We start from the raw sequence: 9,988 nt of genomic DNA on the forward strand, positions 1-9,988 counted from the left end.
GCAGCAGGACGATGGTGGTGGTGAACTGGGAGGTAGGCGCCGCTAAAATCTGAGCGGCAAACGTAGCACCAAAATATTTTGTTAACATAAAGACTCAAGTTCAAAAAATGTACAGTGAAGAGTTAAGAGTAGACAAAAATTCGAGTTCTATAATAAACCAAAAATTTCCAATATTAATATCGTTAAAAAAAAAAAGAAAACAACTTAATAACGAGAGTGCAAAAATACATTAAAGATTCCTCCAATTTATTATCAGAATGTACAGTATAACATTACCATGACACAAATGTGAACGCCGTGTGGATGGGAATGCAAAAAATTTCAAAACAGCCATAGTGTATAGAAACAATAGGAGAGGTCGGTGTTGCCCTCTCCACGCCACGCCGCGCCGTCCACGTACGCATCAGCAAAAAAGCCGGTGAACACAAACTGCACAAGCAGCCATGAAACTGGACATGAACATTACGTTTTACTTCTTATCTTAGATGATGTGACAGCTGTTAACATTCACGTACGACACTACTTAAAAGACGACAGCCTACACACGTACTCCGATGAAGGAAAACATTCCAGCATTGCTAGTCGTAATATATCGGAAGGAAACTACGACTTCTTCCATTTGCAGGAAAATGAGGCCAAACTGAAAGGAAAGAAAAGGAATATCTCGACTCGTATCATGTTATTCTTATCCCGTTAACGGATTTCTCGTCCCTGCTTCATACTAGCAAGTTTCTCATAATTTTCCTTTCGTTTTTTTTCTTTTCAGGCTGGCCCTTCTACACTTTCTACACGACCAATACGTTCCCTTGGGTTCGACATACCTTAGCACACCTTTGGCCACATCTCGTCAAATTGTGGCAAAAGACATCTTTTTGTTTATTTTCTCTTCACCACCGAAGTTGGCACAGTTTATTTAGTACAGCAAATGTCTTTTTTTTTCTATATAAAAACACGTTCTAGTGGCAAGTTTGCTTTCCTCCTAATTACAATTTGAGGAAAGCAATTGCAAATCGTTTGAATGGTTCAGTTCATAACAACAACAATGTGCTGGATAACCCTCCCCCCCAAAAAATAAACATTGTTGACAGACAACTTAGTACTAGCTTCCAATGTCTTATACAAATTCATGTCTCTACAAAAGAATAAAATAGATTTTTTTTACATCATCACATACATCGAGACGTGTACCTGTGCGGGCACGTGTAGACTCCAAAGTCTAGGCCGTGCCCCTCTAGCCTTTTACACACACTTTCCACCTACTGCTGGCATTATTGCTTCTTCTTGTTAACAGGGATCCGAAGCATGAACCACAGTAGAACCACTTTTGAATCGTCTGTGAAAAAAAGAAAAAAAAAAAAACTCTGGCGTGCAGTCGACGTAATGCTCAAGGATAAGGCAGCTCCATCTTTAAGGCACTGCCGCTTTGAGACGTACTGGACCACAAAAAAGGAGGAGGGGATGGTTGAAATGTTTATGAGCCCAAAATAGGGAGGGGAATGGATTTGGGGTTTTTTTTTCCGTGTTTGTTTGTGCTGCTGTGACTCATATCATCTGTGTGGGCGTTTTTCATTGCTGGTAATTTCCATACTGGCCCTGTGAGGGAGGATGGGGGAAGAAAAAAAAAAGGTGACAGGGCTTAAGTTACCTGTTTAAAAATACAAAATGCATTAACACACACACCAAAATAAAACTGAGCTATCAAGCAACATCTATAATTGACTTGACTGCACACCATGACGTATGGCTGCGTTTGCATGTATCCACCAGCAGATGGAGGCAGATCCTCACAAGTGGTGAGCTCTTACAAAAAATAAAAAAAATAAACACTAGTGGAGAGAGGGAGTTTTGCAGCAGGGCTCTCTTGAATGATGGCTTGAGCAGTGTTTCTCAAAGTGTGACCCACGGGCCACTGGTGGTCTCAAAGAAACCCCAAGTGATCCGTGACATTGGACAAAACAGTTAAGCAGATTGAATGGTTGTGTAAAAGAGAAGTGTACCTGTTGGTTGCTTTGAATGACGAAAGGAATTTTTAGGGCCGTGCCGTAAAGTCCCATTTTGGTATTTTGATCTTCTTGTTTTTCATGGTTTGCATTTGGGAAGTTTACATCCAAATTGGTCACCTGTGCAATCTTTCAAGTTGCAACAGATTTTGTGTACAAATGATGTAAATTAACAATTTTTTTTTTTTTTTTTTAAATCGTGTGAACAAGTTTGAGAAACACTGTACTTGAGGAGCTACTTTTCAATGAGATAGATTCAGGGCAAGGAAGTAGTAAGCTAATGTACATCTAATCAGGGGTCGAAGTGTGTTTAATTTAAGAGTATGACTTGAATCCAGGGCAAAATACCTAAACTTTTTTCTTTTTTTTTTACACAGATCGGGTAAAGCCACATAAATGTGTTTTGGCTCTTGGCAAAGCATGCTGTGTTCCCGGACCTCAACTGCGTATAAATTCGACCCCTGGCTAACCAACGGTGTTAAAAAGGAATACAAATGTCTAATCTTATCAATCACCTTATCAAAGAAAGAGGGGAAGAAAATAAAGGAAAGAAAAGAGAGAGAGAGAAGGAAAGCATAAAATGCAAAAATTGAGGCTAGGTGTTCAAAACATCTAGATTGGACGTTGAGGTCTTCACAGCAACCATTTACCTTTGCTTCTTATAGAGCTAGTCAGGGGGTTCAAATCCCCGGGCCTTTATTTCCTCATGTGCCCCTGAATATTCAAAGATAAAGATATCAAAGTGTAGCTCGGGTCCCCGACACGAGAGCACAGGATATTACAGGGCGAGAAGAACCACGGCAGTTAGCGGCAAACCTAAGGAAGAAGCCTTCATATTTGATCCCTGAAGGGGAGGGGCATGCCACGTTAGCCAGAATACACAACCGAGGTTAACACAGGAATGGCAGTAGCGACAAACATGAGTAAGCGCAAATACGATGAGAGCATGCACAAAATACACACCGAGTCAAAAAATGCGGGACGAGCTACAGTTGTATCGGATCTCGCCGCTGGCCGCGCCGGGCGCATACTCACCTGGTCGTAGCCGTAAGGGCGCTGCTGCTGGGCCTGCGGGGGTCCGGGCTGAGGGGGGCGATAGCCGCCGTACTGCTGCCCCTGCCCCTGGGGGTAGTTGGGGTACTGTCCCGGAGCATTCTGGGAAGGCCCTAAAAGGCAGATTGGACCAATTTGGTGCAGTTGCATCTCAAGTTTGAATCTTAAACACTTTCGGCGCAAGAGTGCCATTTTGGTTTTTTTCTGAGCTATTCTGTTGAAGAAGTCTGATCGTTTTAAACCTTAGCGGGTCTGTGAAGCTTTGAGGACACCACGATGAAATACGGTAATGCAATGCTTCATCATGAATTTTTAGTTTGGGTGGGAAGAAAAAAGAAAAGAAAAGAGAGACTCTGACATAATGAGCAGAGTTGGCGGAACTCTAGGGAATCCCTTCCCAACCATTAATTGGATGCCATAAAAAGTTGATGGATGCCAACCAAAGGACGTCCCAAAACCGGACTCATTTGTTTAGGCGACGTTATGCCGCCAGCGATTCAGGTTGGGGGCCAACACGTTAGCTCCCTTGTGGAGGGAGACATCAAGGAAATGATGCTGGTCTTCATTAGAGAAGCAGACTTCGTTATAAAAAATGAGGAGCGGGCAAGAGAGGGGAAAAAAAAAAAAAAAAAACTTTTCTCAACCCTCGCATGGTGAATCCAAGATGTGCGAGACTAAGCAAAGCCTCACGATGCCCACGCAGCATCATTAGGTGCTCGTAACGCCGCTCAGCAGAACCCGGTGAGGGCTGGCGAGCAACCAGCATGTGTGGCAGGCAGATGGAGCTCACCTCGCAAGCTTCGCCTGGCTGCGAAGCTCATTACTAACTTGAGCTTTGGCCCGCACTCAGGTTGAGGGATGGAAAGTTCTGGAGGGAAATGGGATGAGGGGAAAAAAAAAACTTCCTCCTATACTAGCATTGCATGAAGACTGACAAAATGGTGGTTCCGCTTCATTGCAATCTCTCACTAGGAAACCGGAGGCATTGATTTTCCTCTGCAGATGTTACGCCGAGAAGGTGGTATTAAGACTCACCGTAGCCCTGCTGCTGTGGCGGGTAGGCCTGCTGACCCGGGTACTGCTGTTGAGGTGGGTAACCCTGCTGCTGTGGGGGGCCTTGCTGATAGGCCTCTTGCTGTTGGCCGTACTGGGCATTCCCTTCGGAGCGCAACATCAAGACATGTGAGCAAGGAAACAAGCGGGTCCCAAAAAAAATGCAACGCATCGGTAACAGAGCAGAGCTGTTTTATACACGAGATTGTGCAGGTGTGCCTAATAAAGTGCCCAGTGACAGCATGTCAACACCAGGTTCATGTTAGTAGGAAAAATATTCCTGTCCTTTTCAAAAGGGAAAAAGTCATGTTATGTGTGAAAAGTCATAGAAATAGAGTGTTAGTAGAATGGGGGGCATACAAAGTAAATGTTAATTAAGAAAAGAAAGTAAAAAGGCAATGAGGCTGTTACGAATCCACGTGAATGCAGTTGTGCTTCGCAAGCGTGGTGGAATTGTTGAATGGACTGCTGATCCTTGGGGAATGGCAAACACTATTTGGAAGCGATGATGTCATTTATTAGGCCAAAGTCACTTTTTTCATTTTACCACCTAATCATAAAGGTGGGCGAGGAGGAGGGGGGCTTTGAATCACGCAGTCTCTTTGCATCATTTGTGTGTTAACACAAGGTGCTGGGCTGACTGGAAGGATTTCTCCTACCTTCAGAGGCTCCCTGTCCTGCGTGACTGTACTGGTCCCCATAGTAGTCTTCCTGCCCTGGGTACTGCTGAGGGGGTCCTACATGCACATACACAACATACACACAAGTAGATTCAAGGTGCTGTTGGAGCGACCGGCTGTGTGAGGATGAGGAGGGAAGGTGTGGCATTTGGATTTCCGACCACTATTCTGGAATTGTATTGCATCCCGGATCAGGAGGATGTTTTGCGGGCAAGCCGTGTGGAGATGTGGGGAGAAATGGGAGTGAGAAGTGTAGGAAAGTGGGTTAGGGAAAGGGAGGAGGAAGAGCCACACTCACGCGCACACACACATGGGAATTGGGTTACCTTGCTGAGGCGGTCTATACGGGGGCATGGGCCTCTGCCCCATGACGTGATTGCCCTGGTTCACCTGGCCCATCATGCCCATGGGGTTCTGCTGGCCTTGGTAGTGCTGGCCGCCCCCGCCGGGAGGCATGTTGTACTGCTGGGAGGGAGGCTGCTGGTGCATCATAGGGCCTGACACGGATAGATAAGACGGAAAAGCTCAAGAGCACGGCGGCGGGAGACATCCGTCAAAGTCGCAAGCCAGCGCCTTTACCTTGATTGGGCTGCATGTTCATACTGGGTCGTGGCCCGTAGTTGCCCATGGGCTGGCCCTGCGTCATGTTCATCTGGCTTTGTGCCGGCATGCCCTGCGACGAGGGGACGGCGTGGTTGTAACCGCCCATGGATCCGTGGCTGCTCGGGGGCATGTTCATAGAGCCGGCGGGCATGTTGGGGGGCTGGTTGGGGCCTGGACCGGGGCCCTGCATGGGCATGTGATTGGGCCCTGGGGGTAAACAACATTGACAATGCGGACAACCTGGCTTACGAGAGGCGCAACAATCAATCGACAACTAATCAATTAGCAAACTAATTGCAAATTATTTCCGCTAATCAGTGAATCTCAGATCTTTTTTTTTCATTAAAAATTGTCCAAATGCTCAGAATTTTAGCTTTTCCTAACAGTAAATATCCGATTTCAATGTCATTAATGAAAAGAGAAAGTGTTGAGGTCCAAGACAAACAGGTGACATCATCCTAGCACAACCTCCCTTGCAGGTCTGCGCTGTTGCTAAGCAACCCAAGTGAGAAGGACTGAAGGGAAACGGAAGGGGAGGGGGAGCAAGATGGAGGGAAGGGCCACTTACCAGGCATTTGTCCGTTCATCTGGTTCTGCATGTGTGGGGCAGGTGGCCCGCAACCCACCATCCCCTCGGAGGGCATGTTATGACCGTGACTGGGCTGAGGCGGACCTCCGCTTTGGTTCATCCCACCGGGGCCCATCGGCATGTTTTGAGTGGGTGGCTGCAAAACACAACTGAATTCAACTAGAGGCAAGATTCGAACCTTCAGGTCAGAACTGCAAGGCAGACGCCCTTAACACTTGTCACAGAACGTATGATTACTAAAAATCAATCACTGTGGCTCCTCTGTTTAAGACAGACTTCTGTGTGGACAGGATTTCATACAAAAAAAAAAGAGGGAGAGCTATCATCATCAGCACCTTACAAATATTCCAAATCATGTACACATACTTACTGCTGGTAGAAGAGACTGCATGTTCTGATTAGAGTCTGCTATTGTGGCCAGGTACACTAAATTTCTGTGCAGTATTTGTTGATACCTGTCGAAGTGCAGGCAGTTATTAATAGCAGTCCATTTTGAAAGGGGAACTCCAACAACAGTGGAGGACAACTCACTGTGAACACTCTGTTGTTTTGCCCTTGCTCTGGAAGTCCATAATACTCTGAATCAAATGGTTATTTTCGTCAAGTAGCTGCAAAAGCGAGCAGACATATAACAATTATCCACTGCGAGATAGATTTTTCACATACAAATCTAAATGAACGATTTGACCGCAGTAATAAAAAGGGGGCGTTTAATTATAAAACGTGCCTTTGAAGCTAACAAAAGAAGCGTCTTGCTAGCTTGCTAATAACGAGCTAACACAATACTAAAAACGAGCTCGGTATATAAAATAAATTTGAACGTGTGAGTGTTTTATGGTCTGCACATGGCAGGTTCAGATTCACCACGCCGGGATTAGCATCATTGTGCCCAATCCATCCATAGCCAGTCGGACTCGAATGGACTGCATCGATTAGCAATAGCGGCTAGCAGCGTCTCAAAAAGCACAGCCTCCATTCTGCGACGCTTTCAAAAAGACGAATTACCTTTTGTATTCCAGCGGGGGTAATATCACCCTTGCCACGCTGTCTGTGAGGTACGAACGCCACCGACATGGTGATACCGGAGGAAAATTATATGACCGATATCATAAACCGCAAAAAAGTCGCGCGTACACTTAGCAAATCAGTACTGCACAACTCCGATGATTGAACACACTAGGACGACGTTGTAATGCATTCGTCCGATTTAGGGGGGGGGGGATATATGAGATTTGAAAACCTGTTTCGAAAGTATTTATGCGATAATGCCTGTGCGGTGATTCATATGGCATTTAATGACCATGTAAAACAAATAATACTTTCAACATTGTTATTATATTGTTATAAACACATATATGCTTTCACAATCAAACTCGTGTGTCCCCTATGCTGCGTGTAATGAAACAGCCCAGAAGCCACAGGAAATGGACCCCTGATTTGGGAGATTAAAAAAAATAAAAACGCTGTACTTGAATATTTTTCTTAGGTTATCGTTGACATAAAGAATTTTTTTAAAATACAATAATTAATTTTTAAGTACACATCAACATATTTTTCGTGAAATTAGCTGGTTTAACGAGTTACAATTTTCGTATTAGTATCTTTTCCGAGTTCAGAGTTCATGCGCATGCGCTGTGCTCAACTAGCGGCATCGTTCGATTTAGTGGCTCACGGCTAAAAACTAGCTGAATCATTTGGCTAAAGTCTCCCATTGACTCTTCTTATTACACACTTCTTGCGAGGTTATGGCTGCAAGATACGATAGAGCCATCACCGTCTTCTCCCCGGATGGCCATCTCTTTCAAGTGGAGTACGCGCAAGAAGCTGTAAAGAAAGGCTCCACAGCGGTCAGTTTGGAAATGAAACTAAAAAAGCTAAAGCCAGCGCTAGCTAGTTGGTTTTCCTTTCTGTTGACGAAGCTCAGAGTCCATTAAAGTCCGCCTTACGAATTTTGCAATAGGCTTAAATTGTAGGAATTATGTCCTACACGGTTGTTTCGTTTGAGAAAAACTTTTAACCGTGTGAATGTGTTAGAAAGCTGCCCTAATCAAATTAGCGGATCAAATTTGACCCGTGATTTAACTCATTCTGAAAATACTTAAAGTCTGTAATTATTACCCAATATTGTTTTCCATAGCTGACATAGTATTTATTTATATCCATGCAAACACTGTTTTAAGAAGTGCCATAGGTTAGCATCAAGTCGCTGTGTCATGCTCTCTGAGAGCTTTCAGTCTCCAAGTTATCAATTTGACAAAAATCACCAGAGCACCGTTATTAAATATTAATTTAAAATTCAAAAAAGCAAACTGGTTGTCTAATTACAGTCACATTTATAATAAATAAATGTCACTGTCCTTCATCATTAAAATTCCGTAGCTTTATAATATTTAAGCGCCATGTTTTATGTTAAAGCCTTTGTTCATGTATTTGGCTCAGGTTACCACAAGTCAATCTTCCATAAAACCCACAATATGTTGCTTTTGTCTGTGTGTGTGTGCATATAGGTGGGAATCAGGGGCAAAGATATCGTCGTCCTCGGAGTTGAGAAGAAATCGGTAGCAAAGTTGCAGGAAGAGAGAACCGTCCGCAAGATATGCGCCCTCGACGAGCATGTCTGCATGGCGTTTGCAGGTGAGCCATGGAGGACAATTCCCAATAATTCATGCACGCAAGTGTTAAAACGTAGTTTGTCTCTTGTTTGTTTGCTCATTCCTTTTCACTGACCTTTTTCAGGGCTGACGGCAGACGCTCGTATCGTGATAAACAGAGCGCGTGTTGAGTGTCAGAGTCACCGCTTGACTGTGGAGGATCCCGTCACTGTGGAATACATCACACGCTACATCGCCACCTTGAAGCAGGTGGATATTCCCACTATGTTCAGTTGAAATGGGTTGCAAGCTGACTGGTCACATCCATGTGTTTTAAAATGTTTTTGATTTTAGCGTTACACCCAAAGCAACGGTCGCAGGCCATTTGGCATCTCTGCTCTGATTGTCGGCTTTGACTACGACGGGACCCCTCGGCTGTATCAGACCGATCCGTCGGGAACCTACCATGCCTGGAAGGTGGGTGATGGCTTTGGCCTTGTAGTACTCACATGTCCAAATGTTGAATTGAGAGCGCCATCTTCCGTCTCCTGTTAGGCCAACGCGATTGGCCGCAGTGCCAAGACGGTGAGGGAGTTTCTGGAGAAGAACTACACGGAAGAAGCCATCGCCGGAGACAATGAGGCGATCAAGTTGGCAATCAAAGCTTTGCTCGAGGTGGGTTTAATGTGCTGGGAAATACAAAGGAGAAAGCAGTGGAGGAATAAAGTAGAAGCAAAAAACAAAAACTTGGAGCTTATTTGCTGCATCACTCTAATTTTCTTGAACCTTTGAGATCATCATCCATCTAGTCTTCAAACCGTCACTTTGTATTCCTTCAACAGGTGGTCCAGTCGGGAGGGAAAAATATTGAACTGGCTGTAATCAGACGGAATCAACCACTCAAGGTGATTTTCATTCGCGCCTCCTCAGTTGTACATTCTGTATTCGAGTTCCATCTAAGCTCATCATGAGCATCTGTTTACCTGTGATCAGATCCTGGAGTCCAAGGAGATCGAGACTCTGGTGGCTGAGATTGAAAAGGAAAAGGAGGAAGAGGCTGAAAAGAAGAAGCAGAAAAAGTCGACTTGAAATCTTTTTTTTTTTTGGGGAACTTGGATATGGAAGTAGCCTTTTGGGGAGGATAAAGGGGGACTGATAACTCATTTATTTCACTGTAAAGAAGTGAATCCTAACTTGAGATGTACCATCCCTCCAGCTGTTCCAAGTGTGTAAATACTCATACATACACACAGCACTCAAGTTAGGCTTCACACACGGACATTTTTCTATCATTCATCTTTGCAAATGCTTGGATGGTGACAAATATCACATGTCCAAAACCAACCGTTCAGATTTGAAATTGGGAATAAAAGATGACTTGTTTATAAAGGTCTTCATTCATATCATGGCGCAAAAAAA

The 9,988-nt window shown here is 44.4% G+C and overlaps 2 protein-coding genes across 6 annotated transcripts; one reads left to right on the top strand and one right to left on the bottom strand.

The window, feature by feature from the left end:
- Positions 1-225: 225 nt before the first annotated feature.
- Positions 226-7,165, bottom strand: ss18 (SS18 subunit of BAF chromatin remodeling complex). 5 transcript variants are annotated; one of them, XM_088396970.1, is made up of 11 exons: positions 6,984-7,164; positions 6,510-6,586; positions 6,349-6,433; positions 5,958-6,114; positions 5,366-5,596; positions 5,113-5,283; positions 4,766-4,843; positions 4,089-4,211; positions 3,036-3,166; positions 2,651-2,714; positions 226-1,593 (listed from the first exon to the last, which is right to left on the bottom strand). In XM_088396970.1, exons 1-10 carry the CDS (start codon positions 7,050-7,052, stop codon positions 2,697-2,699), a joined length of 1,140 nt encoding a protein of 379 aa, XP_088253096.1. In that variant the 5' UTR covers positions 7,053-7,164; the 3' UTR covers positions 226-1,593; positions 2,651-2,696. The 5 variants fall into 5 exon arrangements, with proteins under 5 accessions (XP_088253096.1, XP_088253093.1, XP_088253094.1 ...); XM_088396967.1 differs by lacking the exon at positions 2,651-2,714 and having other exon boundaries at positions 226-1,333; positions 6,984-7,165; XM_088396968.1 differs by lacking the exon at positions 2,651-2,714.
- A 433-nt stretch (positions 7,166-7,598) lies between these two features.
- psma8 (proteasome 20S subunit alpha 8) lies at positions 7,599-9,958 on the top strand. The gene is made up of 7 exons (XM_088396325.1): positions 7,599-7,825; positions 8,486-8,612; positions 8,715-8,839; positions 8,924-9,046; positions 9,125-9,244; positions 9,412-9,474; positions 9,563-9,958. The coding sequence occupies exons 1-7, from the start codon at positions 7,724-7,726 to the stop codon at positions 9,656-9,658; spliced, it is 756 nt and encodes a 251-aa protein (XP_088252451.1). The 5' UTR covers positions 7,599-7,723; the 3' UTR covers positions 9,659-9,958.
- Positions 9,959-9,988: the final 30 nt, after the last annotated feature.

The sequence above is a fragment of the Syngnathus floridae genome, chromosome 14 (genome assembly GCF_059516105.1).
Source record: "Syngnathus floridae isolate MCC-2025c chromosome 14, RoL_Sflo_1.0, whole genome shotgun sequence".
In the NCBI taxonomy this organism is placed as follows: domain Eukaryota; kingdom Metazoa; phylum Chordata; class Actinopteri; order Syngnathiformes; family Syngnathidae; genus Syngnathus; species Syngnathus floridae.

What these genes read in the sequence shown, in the direction of transcription:
- ss18 (XM_088396967.1), bottom strand. Translation starts at nt 7,052, where the DNA reads ATGTCGGTGGCGTTCGTACCTCACAGACAGCGTGGCAAGGGTGATATT. An exon ending in AAAACAACAGAGTGTTCACA is followed by an intron (nt 6,434 to 6,509) that starts GTGAGTTGTCCT and finishes GCACTTCGACAG; the next exon opens with GTATCAACAAATACTGCACA. An exon ending in TGCAGTCTCTTCTACCAGCA is followed by an intron (nt 6,115 to 6,348) that starts GTAAGTATGTGT and finishes TGTGTTTTGCAG; the next exon opens with CCACCCACTCAAAACATGCC.
- psma8 (XM_088396325.1), top strand. Translation starts at nt 7,724, where the DNA reads ATGGCTGCAAGATACGATAGAGCCATCACCGTCTTCTCCCCGGATGGC. An exon ending in TGTCTGCATGGCGTTTGCAG is followed by an intron (nt 8,613 to 8,714) that starts GTGAGCCATGGA and finishes GACCTTTTTCAG; the next exon opens with GGCTGACGGCAGACGCTCGT. An exon ending in ACATCGCCACCTTGAAGCAG is followed by an intron (nt 8,840 to 8,923) that starts GTGGATATTCCC and finishes TTTTGATTTTAG; the next exon opens with CGTTACACCCAAAGCAACGG.